This window comes from Pteronotus mesoamericanus, unplaced genomic scaffold, assembly GCF_021234165.1.
Source record: "Pteronotus mesoamericanus isolate MK-2021 breed Mesoamerican mustached bat unplaced genomic scaffold, CSHL_Meso_final contig_116, whole genome shotgun sequence".
NCBI lineage: Eukaryota > Metazoa > Chordata > Mammalia > Chiroptera > Mormoopidae > Pteronotus > Pteronotus mesoamericanus.
Genome location: NW_026555027.1, coordinates 20,945,904 through 20,970,867, shown reverse-complemented (window position 1 = coordinate 20,970,867; position 24,964 = coordinate 20,945,904). Strand labels below are relative to the sequence as shown.

Here is a 24,964-nt window from a genome sequence, read left to right as displayed (position 1 = left end):
TCAATAGCCACACACACATAGTGGCTACCGTATTGGACAGCACAGCTTTGAAGTACATCAGAATCACCTGGAGGGCTTCTTAAAACACAGATTGTTGGTCCCCACCTTCAGAGTTTCTGATTCAGGAGATCAGCAATGGAGTTCAATAATTGGCATTTCTAACAAGTTCCCAAGGGATGTGGATGCTATTGGTCTGGAACCACACTTTGAGAACCACAGGTTTAGGTAAGTGGTTCTCAGACCTGGCTGTACATTAGAAATACCTAATAATTAAAAGCAAGAGGAAAAAAATTATCTCCCAGGTCACACTCCAGGCCACTCACTAAAACTCTAGCAGTCAGATCAGGGCTTTGCTTTTTGAAAATGTTTTCCACAGGATTTGAATTATCAGCAAGGTTAGAGAACAACAGAAGTAAAAGGAGGAAAGAGACTAGAAACATGTTTTAGTAGACAAAGGAGGGTTATTTTTTTTTTAAAAAAAAAAGGAAAAAATGACTATACCTTTTAAGTAACAGGGAGTCTCAGTAGATTTTTAAACAGGGCAGTAATATGTAATAAAAGACTCATTGTGCTGAGTTGCTTGAATTGATAATGACTTGTAGCAGGAAAGAAAGATTTAAAATTGTTCAAGAGCTTAGTAAGTTAGGAAAATGGGAGGAGTAAGGGAGAATGAGAGACTTATACATATTTGATTTGATTACAATGCATAACTATATTCTATAGCATGATGTAATAAACAGTATGAACATATATCAATGGACAAATTGTGTTGTTTAGTTCAGCATAGAGCAATAAATCAGCAGTCACACACTGAAATCACTACAAAGACCATGTAAAAAAGGTAACCAAAAAAGGGAAAGGGGAGGGAAACCACTAGTAATAAATTCATATGCACCTTGCATGAATGACGGAAGCTACATTTGATTAAATTTGTTAGGTCTAGTCCCTAGGGGGCAGTCTCCTCAGATGTTACCTGCTTCTTGTGTCCCATTCCTGTCTCTTTCCTCTTGCCTTTCTTTGAGCCTCTGGCTTCAGGTTGAAACTTTGTGAAAACGAATTATCACAGGTACTCGAAGTCAGCTCAAACTATGAACAAAAGTCAACAAAAGGCAGGAAGTTCCTAGGGAAACAGTCAGTTCCCAGTTTGGAATGACTGAAGATAGGGGTGTGTGTGGGTGGGTGAATAAGCATAAATGCATGATGAAAATAAGATTTCACAACCTGAAACCACATTATCTATCAAATATCACAGGCACATACTCTGTGGAAGTAGAGATGGACAGGTGCCAACATGTCATCGAATTTTGAGCAATAGGGAAAAAGCCACAGTAAGAAGTGAAGCTTCTGGTATCATAGGTCCTCCTCACATCACCTCACATATGGAATTTAACTTATCATCCTGGAAAACATGCTTAAATACAGTAAGTAGCCAACCAAAAACATCTAAAGTAGTCATTCTAGGCAGCAGCCAACACATGATTAAAGCAGCTATTCCATATAGATTGTAATTTATATTCACACTTACTCTTCATTTCAGGCTGATTCCTTCCTATTTAAGAGTTTGAGCAAAGACTTCAAAGCCCATTAATAATGATCCTTGATAAGATTACTAATCAGTTGTGTTTTTTATTTTTAAGATTAAGCTGCTGTTACCATTGCTGGCTCCTGGGTTCCTTGTTCTCCATCTGGGTTTTTTTTCTGTTCCCTTGGCATCTCTTTTTTCTCATCCATATTCTTAAAACATTCTCACTGAACCCACTAACAAATTGCCCAAACAGATTGGCAGTTAAACTGTATCCTTGAGCCTAAATTTTAAATCTGAAGAGCTTCATTTCTTTTCACAAATGCACCCTTAAAATCACTGGTACAAATCTTGCTCTAGGCCAGAGGCCCTGTTTTCCTAAGGAACTTGCCACACTCCCACGCTCATCTAGAACATCTTTTTTTTTTTTTAATACACAATGTGACATTTTATTCTATTTCTTAGCTGTGATACATTCTCTTTTCTTATACCAGTTTATTATGAAAATAGTTTTTCATTTATGAATTGTAATTTAATTGTTCAAAGAGCCCAAAACTGTAGGTTACAAATGCATGAGTTTTGACCCCAAAAGGACATATTTTAACACAACCTATGTTGTATAATAAATCTATTCTACTTATTTTGCCATTAAAAGTTGTCTTCAGAATTTTTTTCTATGCATTGAGTAAAAAAAACACTGGCACCTAGTATATCAGTACTTCTAATGTTCATTGAGTATTACCTAGCATTGAATTTTTGCAACTACTCATCTTTGAATAGCTGCAAATCTTTGAATTCAAAACTGCTACTCAAACCCATGTTGTAAAATCTGCACTTTGGAAATGCCTTTGTTATGACGGTTACAACATAAAATGATGGAAAAAAATGTTATCACACACAATATAAAAATACAGCTGTGTAAATATGAAAATAGGTCTTTTCTGACTTTAAACATATGTTTCTGTCTTCCTTAAGTTTTATCAAAAATTAAAGAGACCAGCTAGGAAACTAGAACACTAAGTCTCTGGAAAAAAAATTAGTTGGAACGAAGGCTTATCACTGACCATGACGGTACGGCAATTTATCCAACACATCCGTTAACTGGAAAACTTTTTTTTTTTTTAATCTTCCTTCTCTCCCCTCTCTCTTCTTATCACTTTTTAAATAAGAGATAATGTGGTCTTTAACCCCTATGGTCCATTACATCAAAAGAATAAAGTGTTAACATTTCACTTAAAGACATATAATACTTTAAAACAACAAAGGTAAATACATGTTTCTTAACAAACTGCCTTCATGCTGAAGTTTGTTTTCTTAACAGGTGACGGCCAAAAGTAAAACTGTAAAACAATATTCACAAACGTCGGAGTTCCATTTAGATATTATCAATGTCTTCGTCGTCATCCCCAATGTCATCAAACTGGATTTCATCGTCGTCGCCAGGACCAAAGGTGTCTGTCTCGTTGATTTTAGCATGCTCGGGAAGCTCGCCGTAGGCCTTCAGGCTTCTCGCCTCGTCGGCATTGTACTTTAAAATCACATCAGCTTTGTTCTCCTGGTAGTCTCGCAGACCAACCAATATAATGTCTGAGGTATTTATCCAAGCCTTTTTTCTCAATTTCCCTCTGATATGACATAGCCTCTTCACACCGTCAAAGCACATTGCTTCTAATCGTCCATTTCCCAACATTTTGATGACCTGAGCATACTCTTGCCCGTCCTCTTTAAAGACCAATTCCCTTTTCTCAGATTCGTTCTCATTCTTTCCCCTGCGCCGGTTTTTACCTCCTTTACCTTTATTCTTGGGCATGGCGGAGCTCTTGGCGTTTCTGACCGTTTACAAACGGTGCCCACGCAACGGCGACCCCTCCAAGTGGTCCTCGAGGCCTAACAGTCGCTGAATCATCTGCGCAGCGACACTATGGCAACTCAATCCTAGGGAAATCTGTAAGGGACCACGCTCCTGAATAAAAAAAATCTAGAACATCTTTATACTCTCTTCTTTTGTAATACCTAAACTCATCAGGGTTTGCCCATGAATTCAAAATCACTTTTGACTTACAGGGGACCAGTTAACCTCTCTTCAGCATTATGGATCCCACTAATCTCCACAGTGCCCATTAGTTCTTATTTGTTTATTTCCTTCATCTCTTTCTAAATGTCCTATTTTTGATAGAGATCGAGAATATTTGATTTCTGTAATGTAAACAGTAAATTCTTTATCCTTCCTAGTCATTAAATCTCAGGCTTAAACAGGAAGCCACACGATACTAATTTCCACTCTTAACTCAACTTTTCAAGTTAAACGTCGTTTGGATGTAAAGCTTAAAATACACAGATGGTGAACACTTCGCTATTTTAAATAACATTAATAAAAATGTTTCATCAAACTCTTGCCAAGACAGAAGTGAATGAGAATATTTACATAGTAAAATTAATAAAATTAAAATAATTATTAAAAATGCATTTCTTAGAACAGCAAATAGGATTCAGATCACCTTTAAGGACTCTTTCAGATGTTCAAGCTATGTTATAACTCAAATAAGTCATACAATTCTAGTGCAATGCAACTCAGCAAATATTTCCCCAAATAAGTTGGGCTTCATTGAATTTATTCGAGGCGCTATGATTTTTAAGCTTGGAAAATGCTTTCAGCGGAACTGGAATTTCTGCAAAAGAACTGCTCTTGCTAGCACGCTGAGTAGGCGTTGGAACATTCATTCTGGGTGAACTTCTTCACAATGTAATGTCAGAAAATAGCCACAGCAGATACAATATCCCTCATGTAATTAGTACTTCTGGAGCTGCCTAAGGGAACTCTTGCACGGATCAGCATTTACGAATATTAAACATAAAGGATAAAACTCTTGCAAGGAATCGCTGCCCTGTAAGTACTTGGTTAAGCAAATCTTTTGTACTTACCAGCTAATTTCAATTGGATCTTAATTCTTTTCAAATGAACTAGCTCCCTACTTGGATCTCATGCAGATCACAGCTTGGTTGTGGAGCTATGCAGGAAAATTAAACTGTACAAACATCAGTCCACAATATGGTGTGATCAGAAAGACCTTAACTTACAGTGCAGTTTAAATTGAAGCCTAGAAGTCTTTGGTGGAACCACGCTTGGGGATTATGCTTCAAATTTGGGCCGATATGTTTATTTTTTTAAAAAAATAAAGGAAACAAACTGTTAGAACCAATTTTGATTCACAGTCCAGAGAACCGTTACTAACAGGTAAATTTCCAACCAGAGTCTATAAAGCATACATTCAGGACTCCAAACACAAAGAAAAATTATAAAAGATACCTTCTTTATTTTCGAATATTTTTACTAGCCCTCCAATGAAAAAAATCTATAACTTAGTTATTGAGAAAGAAAAATAAATAAACCAGGCTGCAGACAATTTCATGTTTCTAGAATTCATCTAGCTTTCCTTCTTGAGGGTTTTTTTTTCTTTCTTTCTTCTTTCTATACCAGAAAAACTTGGAAGTATCACCCTCCAGTCATCTGACAACTGTTATTTATCATTCAGCTTCAAAGCAAAATCTGTATTTATTTATCTTTGCTAGATATTGTTGGTATCTAGCAAACTGTGTAGTGCATAATAGATCCTCAGTAAATATTTGTTGTAAATTTAACTTCAATGAATGGGTATAAATGACTGTTTGATATTTACAGAGTTAATGGAGACTAGTATAAAAGGATATTCCCAATGCCATGACTTCTCAGTTGGTTTGTGGGCACTCAATGCTTGAATAAACTATTTGTGCAGGAACTCAGTCTGAGTATGGAGAAGAAAATCAGTCTTTAACTGGGGCTGTGATTTGACTCCGAAGAACTCAGAAGTTATTAATAAGACTGAGAAAAATAACAAACTATATGCAGCATGTTAGTACTGCTAAACAACCTATGTCAAACTCTAATAGATTTATTACCATCCAAACGTTACCAGCTGGCCTAATATTTCAGCCTCTGCTTTAACATTTTCTTTTTGTAAATGTCTGCACCCTTAGAAACTGACTGGTATTATTCATTTAAGTTGACACAGGTTTTTTTAAATATAAAATATAATAATATAATACATAGTTAATGTGGAGCATTTAGTCTATACAGGAATCTTTGAAAAATTCATTTTATTCTTCTACAATCAATAATAATCAGCATTGTTATTTACAATAGCCAAGTGCTGGAAACAGCCTAAGTGCCCCTCAGTAAATGAGTAGATCAAAGAACTGTGGTACATTTACACAATGGAATACAATGCAGCAGAAAGAAAGAAGGAACTCCTACCCTTCTTAACAGCATGGATGGAACTGGAGAGCATTATGCTAAGTGAAATAAACCAGGCAGCGAAAGACAAATACAGTACAATCTCACCTATAAGAGGAACCTAATGACCAAAACAAACAAATGAGCAAAATAGAACCAGGGACATGGAAACACAGAACAGACTAAAAGTGACCAGAGGAGAGGGGGAAGGGTAGTAAATAGGGAAAGAAAGGGAAGGGTCTAGTCCAGGAATAGGTATAACCCCCACTTCCTCCCAAAAGTTAATCCCTACTCTGTCATTCATGTCCAAGCATCATCAGGGGAGAGCAACGGGGGGAAAATTGGGGCAACTGTAATAGAACAATAAAATAAAATACAAAAAAAAGAGAAAATCATCATTTTATTAATCAGCTTCTAATTTATAAAAAAAAAAAACAAACAAACATAGAAACTAAACCCTCAAGGACAAGGCTGACTTAAGCCAGAACCCCTACAGGGCAGATTTCTCTCATTGATCTCTCTAGGACCTCACATGTACTGACAGCCAAAAATGCATAGAAAAAAGAATGCAGAGGCACATATCATATGTGAAAAGTACTTCTGGCAGAGGAAAGTAGAATCCTTGTTTTATTGTACATATTTTGTACTGCTTGAATCATTTAAATAATGTGTTTGTATGTTCTTACAAGAGAAAATACTTAAAAGAAGTTAAACAATAATTTAGAAAGAGGGTAACATCACCTAAAAATGTATTATATAACCTATGGTAATTTTCTCTCCGATTTGACTACTAGAATATTCAGAAACCTATTTAAACATGCAAGTGTAGTAGCCAACGTACACCGAAACCTCATAATTTTGTTATGTGGATTTTTAAAATATGATTCTCTCTTTTCATATCTTACTCAACTGTTACCTTCAGTTTTTGGCACTTCTTATATATATTCTTTTATTGTAATTTGCTTCAATGATTTTTTTTGTTTGTTCATATATTTGTTTGCTCGGAGACATAGATGAAATATAAATTAACATTACAATACAAACCCAGAAACAAATCCAATTTACTGTAGCTATCAAAAATCAAACCACCCTGTATGATATTTAAGACTTTATGAAGAAAGTTGCATAGATTCCTATGTCCTATTTCTCCAGAAGACTCCAACACAAAAATTAAAATTGTATTTCACCAGGACCAGAGAGCCACATCCACAGTCATTTATTTGTCCCACCTGCTCTTTCTAAATTTCCTTCTGCCAAATACCCGCCTTATCCCCGGCCTCCATCCAGAAGTCCATGGGGAATGTCTCACATGAGCTGAGAAGCCAACGAACATGGCAGCTTCCTTTCCTGCTCTGCCTCCCTCTTTGTTTTACCCAAATTACTAAATGAAAGCCATCCAACACCCCCAGTACCTGCAGTTGTATTCCTCCAGGAACTGCTTCCTTACATGACCGCTTTCCCTTTCCAATTCCATTTCTACCAGTTGCTCTTCCTTCTGTTCATCTCCACCATTCCTTCTAGACAATTCACTTCCTTTGGTGGGTATACCCCTTCCCCCAGGAATGTGCTTCTCTCTCCCCACTTCCAGGCACAGCTGCCATCTCCACTGGGTTGGCCAGCCACTTCCTGTGTCCATTGGTTCAAGTCTTGATTACCTGCTGAGACCTCTGTGTTCAGTACTGCACTGTGTTCTGTGGTGAAGAAGCAGAGGAGCAATTTCTCACTTCGGATTGTAATCTGCTAGAGGAACAGCAAAGAAATACCCTTGTGACTTAATGGCTTGACCAATTTATAAAAACATAGTATATTCCCCTTTTAACAAAAGAGTCTCTCCTGTAGGAAATTTAAATATGAGTAAAGAATGGAGAAGGGAACGTGGCTGCAATAGTAGAGAGTATTTATTCAGATCTCTCAGTCCTATCTGTTCTTCACTTAACAAGGATTGGTTATTGATTTCACTTGTTGTCCAACACCTTCCTCTCTAAGAATCAATTCACTCCTGGCAGAAGACTGGTTGTCTCATGTAAATTAGTGTCAGAAGGACTGCCCCATCATTTCCCCAGATCCTTCCTTCCAGACCTGTCAGAATTCCAAAGGTGTACTTGGCTTAGGCTCAAACTGAAAACTCCAGTGAGATATTAAAAAATGACTTAAGTAAATAAGAAGCAATACCATATCCTTGAGTGGGAAACAATATTATTACAAGATTTTTTCTTCTAAATTGCATAATGGCTTGAACCTACCGATCAAGTGTCACATCTTGGAGAATGCAAAACAGTCACAGCACTTTTAATGTTTAAGTTAATATGACTCTAATCCTTATTCTGCTTATTGTGAAAATTCATGGTTGAAACTAAAATTTTTAACTTGGGCCTAATCCTGGTACATCTTTGGAACTCTGACAGGTCTGGTAGTGTGCTTTGATTACTTTCCCAAGAAAGATTTGGTCCCTAATTATAATTAAACCAGATTAATGGAGGGAAAATACTTCCTTTATTTATAAATTTAGTTCTCATATGCTTTGACTCATAATCTTATTTATTAAATAAGTGAATATGATATTGTTTTATAATCATTAGTCATACAGTTATTGGTCACTAAGATCTCTGTGATTATCAATAAAGGTAAATGCTTTTTCATTCTTCTATTAAGATGATTCATTTAATTTACACACATGGCATTGACTATATTTATTGTATTTTAAACGGATGACCCTTCAGGGAAGGGTTTCCTGGAATTTATTATTGATTTTATGTATGATATAATTGGCATATAATATTGCATTAGTTTTATGTGTACAACATAATAATTTGATACATATATCCTGAAAATTATTTATTTAACTTGCTTCCTTCTTATTTTCTATGGTGCTTCTTATTTGATCAGTTCAAAGGCAAAACAACAAATGAGGATTAAAGAGTCAACCCATCTAGAAAGGAGAGTGAGTAGATAATATTCTGACTCTGGAAAGAATTTTTAACAATCATCATATTCAAAAGTCAAAGAAGAAATAACATTTTAGTGAAGTAAAACTTGCTTTAACTTAATTGAATATCACCCTCCAGTGATATTGAAAGCCTCAGGGTAAATCTTTATTTATGTATTTTTTAAAATACTCTAAAATTACTAAAATTCAAAACCATTACCAAGCCAATAAATACATTTTAAAATGCCAAGGAGGGGATATAGTAGCCTTATAAGTTTTTATATATGGGTGCTTGATCTTTTCTAATAATTCTTTGGAAAAATATGCTCAATTTTTCAAGGTAGGAAAATGGCACTAAAAAGAGAAATATGAGCTGCTCAGTTTTATGTTTGAAAATGGAGTCTAATTGACTGCTGAATTAAAGATAGCATGTATAACCTTTTAAGAAATTATCAAAAACGTCCTTGATCTTAGTCTGACATATTTTTTCCTTTGATTAGTCATGGATTTATATAGCACTTTCCTTCAAAGGAACCAAAGAATTTGCCTTAAAAATATGTTAATCTCTTATTATCTTTACAGGGATGAAGGTAGAAGGGACTTGCAATTTTGCTAATGAATAGAGTGGCTCTTGGAAAAAAATAACAAGTTCACCTATGACACACCCCCTTCAGCTACCTACATTCTCTCCCCATCCCATTCTCACCTCATGGTAAGTGACGGTCTGCCCAATGCACTTCAGTATCCCTTAACAGTCCCTAGTGAGTAAAATATCAAATTCCAGCCATAAATAGCCACTCTTAGGAAGGTATTTTGGCCAGCAATTTGACTGCCCATGGAATGAATAAAAAGCTCTTCTTAGTTCGGAGCCAGGAATCTCAATCCATGTCAGTTCTTTTTTTAAAAAATCATTTCTCCCTTTATTCAGCTAATAGGTATGGAGACCCTATTATGTATAATGTTCTGATGTATTAGCAATATTGTTGTTATTGCCTGATTTAGTAGATACCAGAAAAATCAATACTGAACATGATCCACTAGGGTCCTGGCCTCATGACACTAAAATTCTAGCTAGGGAGTTAGGCATTAACTAATTGATTATGGAATTTTTTAAGGTAAACTTGTAAAAAGTTTTATGAAGTAGAAATAGTGGGCACTTTGAAAGCATAGAATGGATAAATCTGAATGGAGTACCAGAGATGGATTTCCTGAGGTGAACATATTTGTTTTGGGCTCTGAAATGTCAGTGAAAATTAATGAAGCTAAAAATAGGAGAAGGAGCATTTGAGGAACAAGCCACACATTTCCACAAGATCCTGAAGTTAAAAGAAAAACCATATTGATTATTGTTGTGTTGAGGAAAACGAAGAAAATAATGTATATAAGTTAAACCATGTGAAAGGGCTTCATAAAAACTAAACCTTGAAGAAGGATTAGTAGTTACTTTTGCTGGTTATCACTGTTGTTATCGTCTGAAAGTAGTGGAAAATCGGGGCTATATTTTTTCTCTTAACTGCCTTTAAGCAGTTAGTTAGAGCACCCTTTCTACTTCTTGGTAATATTGTGAACAGAGATAGTAGTTGTTTAGAAAATAACAGATTTAAGAGTAGCCACACTTCTAAAAATCTAGGCTAAATCAAAATCTCAATACCCAATCTAATTCAGTATCAATGTCCACAATGCTACCCTTTATCTTCTCTACTCCCGCTTCTCCCCTGAGCTCAGGCCATATCTATGGCTTAAGGGGATCTACCCTTCCTCCCATTTTTGACCTGACACTGGTACCCCCAGTGTTGTGGAGATGGGAGTTAGTGGATAGTTAGTGGAGAGAGAGTTAAAGAGAAAGGTCAAAGCCTTACTTGTCTGGTGTTATTATAATCTATCTCCTATGTAGGCTATTTGAAGTAACGGACACAAAGCCACATGTCTTTAGTAAGACATGTACAGAAGTGTCACTCTTTAAAATATATGATTTGCCATCCATTAGGCTTAACTGGGGCCTTCAGCTGAAATGTAGAGACAATGGCAAAAGTACGACTTTACATCTGTTTCAGAAATGTTGGTTATTGTTATTTGTTATTTTCTTCTTTTTCTTGTTATCATCATTGTTATATTACTGTTGTTACATTTATTGTTTAAAGAACACTAAGGCATGAATATTGTAAAAATAAAATCTTTCCCCATAAAAGCTTACGCAGTGGACACTGTCCATGTGGCCATTCAAAACTGAAAGCCTTTTTCTGGAAAAGCACCCTCAGTGGTCCACTCTCTGTAGGAAATGTATTTACTGAAGAGAGTCACCTCACCCAAAGTCACATAGCCTTCCTCACCTGGGTAGTCGTCAACAAATTATTGGTTGACACAGGGATATAAAGCCTCTTCCCTTCCCCAACTTGGAGCAACTTGAAAGGGAGAGCTCAGCTTCAGAGCTCCTCAAAGGTTTGCTAGGGCATTCATTGAGATCATGTCAAAGCCCGACTTCTTCCTCAGACCAGCCATCCTTACTCCATTCCATCCACATGGATAGATCCCAAGAACACTCCTAACAAATTTCTTACACACTCATCTCCATCTCATAGGTACTTTTTCTGAAGAATCTATCAAAATGTTGAGAATAACCAGTGTGAGTGAGGAGAGGATTGTTTCCATCTGAATAAAGGAATATTTCTTAAGAATGTTTCATTTGAGGGACTTCCAGCCAAGGTGGAGACATAGGTCAACATGACTTGCCTCCTAGCACAACCACATCAGAATTACAGTTAAACTATAAAGCAAACATCACTCAGAACCATCATAAATTTAGTTTAATGGAAGTCCGACAACTATGGCATTAAAGAAATCATGCCCATCCAGACTGGTAGGAGAGGAAGAGATGCAAAGATGCAGAATGGGCTGGCCCCACACCCACGTGTAGTGGAAAAAAATTCAGGAGGGATACCTCAGGAGCAAGAGGTCCCAGTCCCACACTAGGCCCCCCAGCCCAGGGTTTCAGTGCCAGGAAGATAAGTCCCCATAACTTCTGGCTATAAAAACCAGTAGAGATTGAGTCAATGGAAGAAACTGCTAGATTCCCAAGCATTTTCTCATAAAGGGCCTCCACACACACTTACTTAGACTCACTCCCTCTGAGCTCCAGCACCAGTGAAGCAGCTTGAAAGGCACCAGTGGCATACAGGGTGGAAATGAAGTGTCTGACATCATAGCAGGAGCTTGGGGACAGCTTTTTCCCAGACAAAAAGGTGGGAAGAGACCATTGTCCATTTTCTGAGCACTCCCTTCATAGAGCCACAGAGCCGGCAAGCAGGTGCCATATCTGAGAATCAACCTGGCTCACACTGTTTGCCCAACCTTGGTGATTCCCTGAGGCCCCACCCCACCTAAATTAAAGGCGCGCCAAAACTGTTAACAGTGGCTTTTCCATATGAATGGCTTGTCTTGGCTCAGGCATCGTATCTATCTAAATCCTCTCAAACAAGCAACAACTAGCCTCAGCAAGCCTTCAGCCCCTGTACTTCTTGCTAAGTATTCCCAGGCCAGGCACTAGCAGCAGCCAACCTTGGTTCACAGCTTGGCTTTGCCTGCAAACCTCCAAGCCCAGAACAGTAACAGCCACTTGCAGATTGCTTTATAGCTCAGGCTGAGTAGTCCCAGGCAGAACACAGGTGGTAGCTGACCTTGGTCTGCACCACCTGGGAAACCCCAGAGCCTGCACACCTGGTGGTCAGCTACAGACCTAGTGGTCAGTTACAGCACACCCACCCTGATCCTGCACTGAGGGTGGAGGTTGGAGGTCAGTGGTCACAGCCAGTTGTTGCAGCTGACTGGCCTGAGTAAATTGCTAAAATTGACCTGCTAAAAGCAATCTAGGCTCAACTACAAGAGGAGGGTATATTCAACCGACATGGAGGACACACCTCAAGTAGCCAGCTTGAGTGATAGAGGCACCTATGCCACGGGACCCTACAAGATACCTACTATATTAGGTCACACTACGAAGACACAGAGTCAAAGCAGCGCTACCTAATACACAGAAACAAATACAGGGAGGCTGTCAAAATTATGAGACAAAGAAACAGGGCCTTAATGAAAGAACAGATCAAACTCCAGGAAAAAGCTAAACAAAATGGAAACAAGCAATCTATCAGATGCAGGGTTCAAAACATTGTTTACATGCTGGCTGGTATGGCTCAGTGGACTGAGTGCTGACCTGCGAGCCAAAGGGTCACCAGTTCAATTCCCAGACAGGGAACATGCCTGGGTTGCAGACCAGGTCCCCAATAGGGGGAGCATGAGAGGCAACCACACATTGATGTTCTCTCTCTCTCTTTAAAAAAAAAATGCTGTTTATAAGGATGCTCAAGGAACTTAATGAGGACCTCAACAGCATAAAATGATCCAGTCAGAAATTAAGGATATACTAATTGAAATAAAGAACAATTTACATGGAAACAACAGTAGAGTGGATGAAGTTAAGAATCAAATCAATGATTTGGAATATAAGGAAGCAAAAAACAATCAATCAGAACAATAAGAAGAAAAAAGGATCCAAAAAAAACAAGGATAGTATAAGCAGCCTATGAAACTACTTCTAGTGTTCCAACATTTGCATCACAGGGGTGCCAAAAGGGGAAGAGCAAAAAAATTGGAAATCTATTTTAAAAAATAATGGAAGAAAACTTCCCTAATTTGGTGAAGGAAATAGACATGCAAGTCCAGGGAGCACATAGAGCCTCCAACAAGATGGATGCAAAGAGACCCTCTAAAAAACACATCATAATTAAACTGCCAAAGGTTAAAGATAAAGAGAAAACCTAAAAAGCAACAAGAAAAAAGAAGTTAGTTACCTACAGGGGAGTTCCCATGAGACTGTTGGCTGATTTCTCAAAAGAAACTTTACAGACTAGAAGGGATTGGCAAGAAATATTCAAAGTCATGAAAAGCAGGGGCCTTCAGCCAAGATTTCTCTACCCAACAAACCTTCCACTTAGAATCGAAAGGCAGATAAAGAGCTTCCCAGACAAGAAAAAACTAAAAGAGTACATGATTACCAAACCATTATTATATGAAATGTTAAAGGGACTTATTTAAAAGAAAGATTAAAACTATGAACAATAAAATGGCAATAAATACATATCTACCAACAATTGAATCTAAAAAACAAACTAAGCAAACAAGAAGAACAGAAATAGAATTATGGGTACAGAAAGTGTTTGGATGGTTGCCAGATGGGAGGGGGATTGTGGGGGAATGGGTGAAGAGATGAGGGGATTAAGTACAAATTGGTAGTTACAGAAAAGCCATGGAGACATAAAGTATAGTATAGGAAATGGGGTAGCTGAAGAGCTTATACGCATGACCCATGGACATGAACAAGATGTGGGGATTGCTTAAGGGAGTGGGGGAACTGGGTGGAAGTGGGCAAAGAAGGAAAAAGTGAGACAACTGTAATAGCATAATCAATAAAATATTTTTAAGAGCATATTTCATTTGATATATCCATATAATATATGCACAAATTTGAAGTGCCACTATCTTGTTATATATCATTTAAAAATCATTTTTAATGTAAATATGGCTAGTTTTTGAACTTGTTATAGCCAGAATAAGCATGCTTTTGTTTTTTGCTTTTTTATATTTCACTTATGAGTGATTTTCTATATATCAGAATATTCCACATTTTGTGAATCTATAATGACAATATAGCATTTGCCATTATTGATTACTGAGTACTGGAGTACTCAGTTTACATAGCCAGTTCACAATTCTTCTTATCTGATGTATTTCTGAATTTTCACTGTTGAAATTGTTCACCCTCAAAAGTGTGTGTATGTATATCTATATGGATTTTCACTTTGGGTTGTTCTCTCAGAGTGTATTTTTTTAATAACCACTTATTTTTAAATAGATTTAGATTAACAAAAAATTGTTGAGGATAGCATAAAACCATGTGATTTATCTTATGGGTATATACACCTGCTCAGAGGCAGGGAACCCTAGAGAGAGAGAACACTCTCAGTATGGTTGGCGCTTTGTTCTGTTGCCTTTAGGGAAGGCAACACGAGATTGCTAGAATCCTGAATAACCATATTAACCTTTGATATATTGCTACACTTGAGGATTGAGTCTTCAAGCTCATCCAAATGAGATTTTCCTTCCTGCATATGTTTTAAGTAATCATATTTATTGAAGTAACTAACTTTGATGGTAAAAATAATTAAAAAATGAAACAGTACTAGAATTTACTGCAAGTCTACTACATGTCACGTACAGTATTAAGAACATTGTCTATACTGCATAACTTAATCTCAGCAATACATCTAAAATAAAGATATTGTAACATCACTTTGTAAGATAGAGATCTCAGAGTACCTGGCTTATAAATAAAGAAGTCAGGAAATTACTTGAGTGTGTTTAGTTGCAAAGCCCACCACAGTCCATCCCAGACTATGTACAGTTTGAAAGTAGGTCATAATCAATAATATTGTTTCATAATTTGTTAAATATATGTGCTATACCTTGAATACAATGTCCTATAGAAATGGAACAGACTAAAAATATTTGACCCAACTATGGATCAAATTTGTTGAAAACTTACCTTTATTTGTAGCCTGAATCCTCCCATAAATATAAAGGCACACAATATTTTTAGCCATAAAATAGCTAATTTGTACACTTCACATGTTTTCTTATCCTCAACAAAGGCTAATCTGGCCATAAATATTTTATGAAATTTTCATGTATTGTAGCAGAGTTTAATTTTCATACAGATTAGAATTCAACTGGAACAAAGGATTGTGATAGTTGGGCTTCGTATATACAAAAGCTATATGATGACTTATTTACATTAAAAGGGGTTTTTAAATATTTCTTAAGACTGCATTTGCAATCTGTGGGAAACTTGGGATAAGCAAGGAAGACAATTCCTTTGTGTTTTTCCTGTCTTTGAGTCTATCCTTAATTTTCCTAAATTTCATGTGTGGAAAACATGTATATATGCTTGTGGAGATTTTATTTTTTCAATTATACCATTTTATTTTTTAACAATTCATTTAATAGACATATATCTTGGTCACTAAGATCTGCAATTAAAGAACTGCTAACAAATCTTTGCTATGACCACAGGAAGAAAAAAATATGTTCCACAGTGGGTTGTGAAGCCTTAGATGCATTTTTTTTTTAGGAGACTGATAAGAATTAAGCATATTCTTGCCCCTCTTTTGATATAAAATAGTGTTTTAAAAAGTGAACCAAGCACAAAACCTAGAATTGATCTGATGGAGCATGTATACAGAATTCTCTAGATGAACATGTAATGCTTATAAAGCTATAAATCCTAAATTCAATCCAGGAGCACTGTCCCTCTTATAGACTCTAAACTCCAGAAAGGAATATAGTCTTCATTCATGGCTCTCTCTACCTCTAAAGAGACCCAGATACTAGAGCCACAGCAACCATTGTTAATGTATGGCATCCCAAGTTTTCAGGAGTTTCCTCTTCTATGGAGCAGAATTTCCTCTCATGTGATCAGTTCCCATGCCTTGTCCTCTTTCCCAACCTCGACCACCAAATGCAGTTGTTTTATAATATATGTGGGTCAGTTTCTGACTTTCTGGTGCTCAGCACCTAAAGAAACAAGCTCCTTTATTTCTGAATGCCTTTCTCCTTGAATTTTATGCTCTCAGGAAGTTTTGTTCTTTCTTCACAGGAAGGGGAAGAGGGAAAACTTAGTAGTCAAAATATGTCAGTTCCCCTCCTCAGTACAGAGCAGAAGACAGGTTTTTGTGGTGTGAACTGGTGTTGGTGTGCAGTAGAGGAATTTAGATATTTGTTCTTGGTTCAGGAAGGAAATTCTTTCACTTCCTTGCCCTTTTCCTCTGCCCAGCCAAGATCTGGGCAAAGATAATAGAAGTCTCTTTCATTTGACAGTCAAATATAATAAGGATTTTAAGGATTGCTTTGAAGTATAAAATTCGGCTCAGTTTTTCACTTATTCATTCCCAAGATGCTTCTAAATAGCATGTTTCATGTTGTGGTAGCCAGGTTGCAAAGACAGTCCCCAAAGTTCCTTTCTTCGTGTATGATTGCCACTTCTTTCCCCTTGAATCAGGACTGGTTTGTGACTGGCTTTGACAAACAAATAGCAGAAGTGACTTTCTGGGATTTTTGAGTTGGTATCTTAAGAGTACTGGTAGTTTCTACTTCTTGACTCTTGGAATAATTCTTCTTGAGACCTTGTAGCCATGCTAAAAGGAAGCCCAAGTATCCACATGGAGAGCTCCTCATGCGGGAGAGCAAGGCTCATGACACCTGCAGCTCAGCTCCCAGATGGTGGCTGACACTAGCTGTCGCTCAAGTGATATGGACATTGTAGATTTTCCAGCCATCTGAACACAGAATTTCACAGAATCCTGAAAAATAGGAAATGGTTGTTTATTTTTTACTACTGTACCTGTTTATGCAATAGCTAATAGCTAAAACATATATTTACAATTTATTAGTCACAATCTACAACAAAATTTTACTTGCCATTATGTCCAAAAAATTTTAACTGTAAAGAGTTGGAAATATATAAGTTTAAGCCAATGAAATAGCCTAAAATACCATCTAATGATTTAAAAGTTTTTATTCATATATACAGGCAAGTGAATAAAAATATATTGTTACCAAAATGGGCTCATGCTTTAAATAACATTTTGTAGCCTGATTTTATAATTTAAAAACATATTTCCATGTCAATAATTATAAATTTTTATTATCATCTGTATATACTGCAAAATGTTCTATGGTGTGAATGAATCATATTTAGTCTATTTCTAGCTCTGTAAGCTTTTTCCAGATTTTCATTGTTCTAAATACAGTGACAACATAATAAATAAGTTATATAATCCTAAACATATATCTTCTTATTCTTTCAAACTTCATGAGTAAAAATATCATTAATATTTTTAAACTTTTGGATATAAATTTCAAATTGTCTTCCATGGAAATTAGAAACAATTTATATCTCAACAACAGTATAGGGAGGTTCTGTTGTGGGTTTTTTTTTAACTTGGCATACCACTGTGATAGAAATTAATGTATAAATACATGATTACCCATGATTTTTGTCTAAAATGAGAATGAAGCATCACCCTTCTTTCAATATCCCATCCAAGCTGACATCCAGAAAGTATAAATTGCTTGGGTTTGCACAAATATGAGTGGATTGTCTTAAAGATATGCCATTCAAATTGCTTCTCAAGATGTACACAATCCCCCAGGCTCCATTGTTTGCAGAGTCTGTTTGAATCTTCTTGTCAATATCCAGTCAGTATTCAAAAAAGCACACAGTTCTGAACTTATCCTTGCAAGATGTCTTAGAAGTGCCGGCTCTCAGCCACAGCACGCCTTCCTTTTGATCTGCACAATTCCTAAACTGGTTTTGTCATGAAATGTATTCTCCTGTGGCGTGGATACCTGAACACTGTCATGAGAATTTTTGAAAACAAAATTAAAGGAAGATGAGGCATACCATGGCTTTCTAATGTGTATTTCATCCAGAAGCTGGGCTTTGAAACATCTGTAATATCATTGCCTTTCTGATCATTATATCTGTATTTTCTTATTTTTACCATCTCTTATCTCAGAATTTTCTACAAATCTCCTTACAGCAAATAATATTATCCCAAGCTTATTTTAGTAAGGTTTTCTTTAAAAACATTTTTTTCTTTTCAACTCTGGGGTTTCCCCAATTTGGGTTTTTTGGTGAATTTCTGTCATTTGGATGACCGTTGAGGCCTTTCCACAACACTGGTAAAACAAAATAGAAATTGAAAATAAACTTTGCCAAAAGGTCAACACACAATAATAAGGAAACTAGGACAGGCAAATAAGTTAAATAGGGAAAAAAGATAAAATACCCCATAATTTTATGTTAGTTCTTTGCATTTTTCCCTTCATAAAATAAGACAAATTATTAAAAGGAGACCACATAGAACAGTCACAACATTGTGGCATTTTATAAATCAGGAAGTGAAACATTTATAGCACGAAACCCTCTGGCCCCAAGCAGAGAAGAATAAGGAACTCGAGTTGCCCTTGTTGGTGTTTGTTATCCCTCCTACCACATGAGGAACCATGGGCAGAGCAAGGTGGAAAAAGATAAACACTCAGCCACAGTCTAGAGTCTTTCTCTTAGAAAGTCAAGATAATTTACAGCTAATTTTATCTGTCCTAAAACTTTTCCACCAAGGAACCATAATGATCTCTAGGCAATCATATGCTCAGTGCAGCGGCAGGGAGGCTAAAACATATTAAACACAATCAATCAGAAGCAGAATTGGTCACAGAGCCATTTTTATTTTCTCTTCCACAGATCTCTGATAATTTGGAGTATGGAGTATCTCTTCTTTGCTGAGAAAAACGGGGAAGGAGAGGGAGCCTGTGGGGATATTGGCACTGACCTAAGACCAGTTTAAATGAAGCTATCATCAGATAGCATGATTCGATATATATTTTTAATTGGAAACATCTTTTCTCTTTTTCTCTTTCTTTTGTTTTTGTCAATCCTTATGTTTCCCCCCAGTTCAATTTTCTTTAAGGAATTGAAGAACTTACCTTAGGTGTGGGAGCAAACACATATGAATTGAGATTTACTAGAAAATACAATTTAAAAATGTTTATTGAAGTCATTTTTCATAGACCCCAGAGCTCTACAGAATCTGTCTCTGACTAGTTCTCTGAATTCATCTCCTCCTCCACCTGCTCTTCTCACATCATCTTTGATCTTTCAACACTGCAAGTTCATTCCTTACTTTAGGCTTTTAAAGGACCTATTCTGTCTGCCTGCAGCACTTTGACCCCCGTTGTTCACATGAATGTCTCCTTTTTTCCATCCAGATTTGAGCACAAATGTTTCTTTTTCAAAAAAGTGTTTCCTTCATCTCTGTTTAAATTATAATTTTCAAAACATTAAAATCAAGATCCTCACATTAATGCTGAATGAATATTCACTCTTTTAGCTCATTAATAAAAAAATAAAGATGGTAAAGCTTTTTCCAAGAATTTGAGAATAGATGCTCATACAGGGTGGGGCAAAAGTAGGTTTGCAGTTGTGAGTACATGAAACAGAGACTTTATTCCTGTATCATTATTTATTAATACATTTCTATATGGGCAACTGTAAACCTTTTGCCCCACCCTGTATATCATAATTTACCTAAGAACAGAGTATTTGTCCTTTTATCCGGTATCCTGAGCTCTCAAAGCAATGCTCAATAAATATTTGTTGGATGATAGGTTGTTCAACAATATTTTAGTGAAAGTGACTAATGCACAGAAATTAAAAAGCACAGGAAACTGAGTACATGGTTGAAAAATGAAAGCAGCCATGAATGAAGAAAACAGAAAAATAGAACTCAATGTAGTAGCACTAACTAATAAATAAACTAAGTTTTCAGAAGGGCTGTTAAGGGTAACATCCAGAAGAAAATATTATAATTTCCAAATGTTGAAATATAACAAATATACCAGAAATATTCATGGCTAAATTTTAACTAAAGGAACTCTGAAACAATAGAGCCCCTCTTAAATGGCATTTAGAGAAAAGTATAAAGTATATTTTAACATTTGTGTTACAGAATTTGTCTTATGGTGTGATTAATAAGCAATTGTCTAAATGGTGAATATCTAAATGGAAATTTGAAATTTACGTAACCAGTAGTCCTTCCCTCTTTGTTTTGTTCTCTGCATTTGGCTCTTATCATTCCAGAAAGTAATTCACGGATCTCTAAAAATAGACTGGGATAAAGGGAGGGATTTTGTAAGATGTATAATTCTTCTAGAAATTTTTCAGCCTTCCTCCCAAAACAAAAGTAAACAAAAAGGAAGGAAATGTTAGATTGATTAGCCTGTTTGAAGTTGAATGGATAAATAAAAAGTAAACACATTTTATCCCATTTAAAATTCTTCACAATTTAACATTTTTTTGTGTGCCTTTGTATAGAAATAAGTAGGAAGCTTGTTGATGTTGTTTGTTACTTCATTCCTGCTTAGTTTTATAATCTGTAAAAACCATTGGGGTTACATTGGGTTTGTAGAAAGAAGAATAACAAACACAATGTAAAACTGCTACCATAACAGAATAATTTGCATTTTCTTCCATGTAATCATGATAATTTTTTTCTAATTAAAGAGATATTTTGTAAATATTAAGTTTTTCAATGGAACTTTTCAATTCCAAAATTAAAGGAAAACACAGAAATTCTCAAGACTGCTAGTCATTATTTGTCTTATGGTGTCTATTCATTGACATGACAATTCTGTGAATAATGCTTAGTTTATTCATGAGAAATTAAAAAGTTATTTATAGAATCTTACAAACTTCAACAAGTTGAACAAAGCAAGTTGTTGATAAATTACACCAGTATGATTTTTATATAAAACCTGATGACATGCAAAAGTCAGCATTATTTGAAGGAATATTCACATAAGAAGTAAAGTTATTAAGAAAACCAGGGAATTGTTACCACGAAATTCAGGATAACTACAATTCTATTAGGGAGGGAGGGCTATGTAATCATGGAGAGCAAACAGAGAGCTTCAAATATATTGAACACATTTTCATTCTTGAGGTGGTTGATGAGAACATGGATATTAATGTATATTATGCTTTACATTTTATACATTATAGTGTCTATGTGACAAAATAATCCGTATCTTTCAAAAATGTCTTTTATTTCTGTTTCTAGTGTTTTGTTTTCACTGTTAAGGTACCCGAACGATCCTAAAATTCCTCAACTATAAAGAGTTAAAAATGCCACACAGAATATTTTCAAACTGACAGACTGGTACCTTAAAAAGTTTAGGTTGTCCTCTGCAACCAGAAGCAAAATGGAAGCAGAAAACCTCAGCAGGTATGACAAAGTGAGTGTGCAGTATAACCCGAGGGCATCTATGGGACCAGGAACGTGGCGTGGAGCCTCGGCACCTGTGCAGAGCAGCCTGAAAGATCTGAACCCATGCCTTCTAAAGCTGGGACTTATACATATAAAAACAGAATGATGTAAAAAAAGGAAAAAGAAAGAAAACCTTTTTAGCAATGGTTAATTCAAAATACAACTGTATAGTCTCTGTTTTAATTAACAGAAAAAAAAAAAAATCATGGAATTTAACAAGGACAAACCAGCCCACACAAGCCCGGAATCACTCATCTATGTGGTCTCAAAATCCTCCGAGAAGAATCTTATTTGAGAAAAGTGCCCCCAGCACCCTAGCAGAAGTACACATTAATTCCTTTTTAACCCATTTCTCACCGAAGTCCCACACAGAATTTTAAAAATTAAGAATTTATACTCAACTGTAATAAAAGAATGAAATCTTACCCTTTGTGACAGTTATGGATAGACCTGGAGGATATCATGCTGAGTGAAAACAGCCTATCAGAGACAGACAAATACTATATGATTTCACTAATATGTGGAATCTAAACAAGCAAAATAGAAACAGATCATAAGCAGAGAACAGACTGACAGCTGTCAGAGGGGAAGGGGGGTGTGGGGCTGCATGAAAAAGAAAAAGATGACAGGATTAAGGGAAAAAACACATAGACACAGACAACAGTACGGTTATTACAGAGGGAAAGAGGGGGAGGGAAACCAGAAAAGGATATAGAGAAGATAAATGGTGATAGAATGAGATGTGACTTGGGGTGGTAAACACATAATACGGATGATATATTATATAATTGTACACCTGAACCTATATAATTTTATTACCAATGTCACCCAAATAAATTCATTTAAAAAGTGAAAAAACATTATAAATACACACACAGAGAAATCGGAGTCAATAGTCACAACAAACAACAAAACCAGACAGACTTCAGACACTGGAATCATTAGATACTGAATATAAAGAAAATATATATTTACTACATCTAAAAGTATAAAAGAGGGAATAAAAAAGATGAGTTAGGAGAAAGAGAGACTATCAAAAATGACCAAACATACTTGAAAAAAAACTATTAGAAATAAACGTATAATAACTGAAAGAAAAAAGATCAAACAGAAGATTAGGTCAAACTAAAAAGAGAATTCATGAACTGGAAAACAGGCATGGTGACATAATGGGATATGTGCCATGACAAAAATAAACCTTCAGAGAGAAGGGAAGGCCGGCGGGTGGCGGGCAGGAGCGCAGGTGGAGGGAGGGAGGGAGGCCGGTTGTAATTTTCAGAGAGCGGTCAGAATAGGTGTCACAGAGAAGAAGGTGAGGGAGGTAGCCAAGTGGAAATCGGTGGTATCAGACTATTCTTTCTATATTGCATGTATTTTTACAACATATTCCCTTTTCTGTCGAGGTAAAAACAGTAATGCAGATAAGTAACTAAGTGACTTGCCCAAATGTATTCAGTTAATAAGCAGTGAAACTGGACTCGAATTCAGGCAGTCTGACACCATTGACCACAAGCTTCACCACAGTGTGCTGCACGAGGAACCCATCGGAATGTGTAGGCATCGTCTGCTGGAGATGAGACAAGTCTAAATCAGTATATTACTCACCTTGGTCTTAATGTAACGCTCACCCATATTTCAGTGAAAAAGAGCATCACGATGTTTCTACTTCTGCCCTGGCTGGTGTGGCTCGCTGGTGTGGCTCACGGGATTGAACACAGACCCGCAAGCCAAAAGGCTACCCATTCCATGAACCACAAGGTTGCCAGTAAGATTCCCTGCCAGGGCACATGCCTGGGTTGTGGGCCAGGTCCCCAGGTGGGGGCAGTGCAAGATTGATGTTATCTCTCACACATCCGATGTTTCTCTCTTTTCTCCTTCCCTTCCCCTCTCTCTCTAAAAATAAATAAAGTCTTTTTTAAAAAAGGTGTTTCTACTTCTTATTCTTTAAATAAATCAGAATAAACATTTCTATTGTAACTATTTGAACTAATTCATGACTTTGAGTGAAGTAATTTGATTTACAGTCATTGAATTAAATTGGAAATAGAAAGATTCTATTTCTTTCAAGGGTTATTGCAGTTAGATGGAGTTTGTATAACTAATGAACTCAGTTTAATAAAGTCAGCTGTATTGACTTTCTATTGCTGTGTAACAAATTACCATGAAAGGTAACAACAAACATTTTCTCACAGATTTTTATGGGTCAGGAGTTAAGATACAGCGTAACTGGGTGACTTGGACTCAAGGTCTCCCATGGGGTACAGTCTGGGTGTTGGCCAGAATGGCCATCATCTCCAGGTTCAGCTGGGGACTCTCTGCGTCCACGCCCACTCATGCGGCTGTTGAGGGTCTCAGGGTTCCCTGGTTGTTAACCAGAGGCATCAGGTCTTTGCTGTACGGGCCTCTCCACTGGGCAACTCGTGACATGCCAACTTGCTTTCCCTGGAATGAGGGCAGGCAGGGGTAAGCCTGGGCAAGCAAGACAGGACTCACAGTCTTTTTGTAACCTTATCTCAGAAGCTACATCTCGTCACATTTGCTGTATTTTACTCCCTAGAAGCAGGTTACTAGGTCCAGCCCACACTCAGAGGAGAGATTACAAAGGGAGTGAATACCAGGAGGTGGAGATCATTCGGAATAATCTAGATAGAGAGTGCCTCCTACAATGACAAACACTTATTCAACACTTTATTCATGGAAAGATGCCATTTCATCCATCATCCATTCATCCACTAGCATTCACTGCACAGGTACTTCTCATTCTAGGCCCTGGCAATCTGGGGAGCAAAACAGATATTCTGATGGCCTTTCTAAAACCTATCATTTAAGTGTCCTCAGAATTTAGCACCTAAATGGTTTTGATAAAAAAACAGTAAAATGTTGTGAACAGCAAAAAAAAACATAGTTCAGGAGCTTCTGTCTTTCTTCCATTTCTTAGTTGCTGCACCTGTAAATCAAACACAGATGACCTTTGAATAAAGATGAAGAATCATCTTGGTCATTTTAGGTCACAGTTCTATGATATCCCATAACTTGGATCTAGAGACTTCCCAGCTCAGAGAGACCTAAGTGATTTACTTCAAGTTCTGCACTGACAATACAGTGTAAGTGCTGAAGGTCAGGAGTTTGAGCTCATCCAGCTGTGGAAAGAAAAGCTGCTTAAGAATTTAGTTCCTTGACTGTCCCTCTAAACTATAAACTGACAGAAAAAATCTATAAGGTCAGTAAGGTTTTATTCAGGTCCCATGACCACTCTTTGTTGTCTAACAAAAAAGAAAAGTTTTTGACAAGAATTGAAACCAGGATGATTT

The 24,964-nt window shown here is 36.6% G+C and overlaps 1 protein-coding gene across 2 annotated transcripts; it reads right to left on the bottom strand.

Annotated features, from left to right (window-relative positions):
- Nucleotides 1–2,897: 2,897 nt before the first annotated feature.
- LOC129073059 (eukaryotic translation initiation factor 1A, X-chromosomal-like) lies at nucleotides 2,898–3,332 on the bottom strand. Of its 2 annotated transcripts, XM_054576750.1 has the most exons (2): nucleotides 3,129–3,332; nucleotides 2,898–3,077 (listed from the first exon to the last, which is right to left on the bottom strand). In XM_054576750.1, exons 1-2 carry the CDS (start codon nucleotides 3,330–3,332, stop codon nucleotides 2,898–2,900), a joined length of 384 nt encoding a protein of 127 aa, XP_054432725.1. The 2 variants fall into 2 exon arrangements, with proteins under 2 accessions (XP_054432725.1, XP_054432717.1); XM_054576742.1 differs by having other exon boundaries at nucleotides 2,898–3,332.
- Nucleotides 3,333–24,964: the final 21,632 nt, after the last annotated feature.

Excerpts from the sequence above, each read along its gene's own strand:
- LOC129073059 (XM_054576742.1), bottom strand. The coding sequence starts at position 3,332 with ATGCCCAAGAATAAAGGTAAAGGAGGTAAAAACCGGCGCAGGGGAAAG.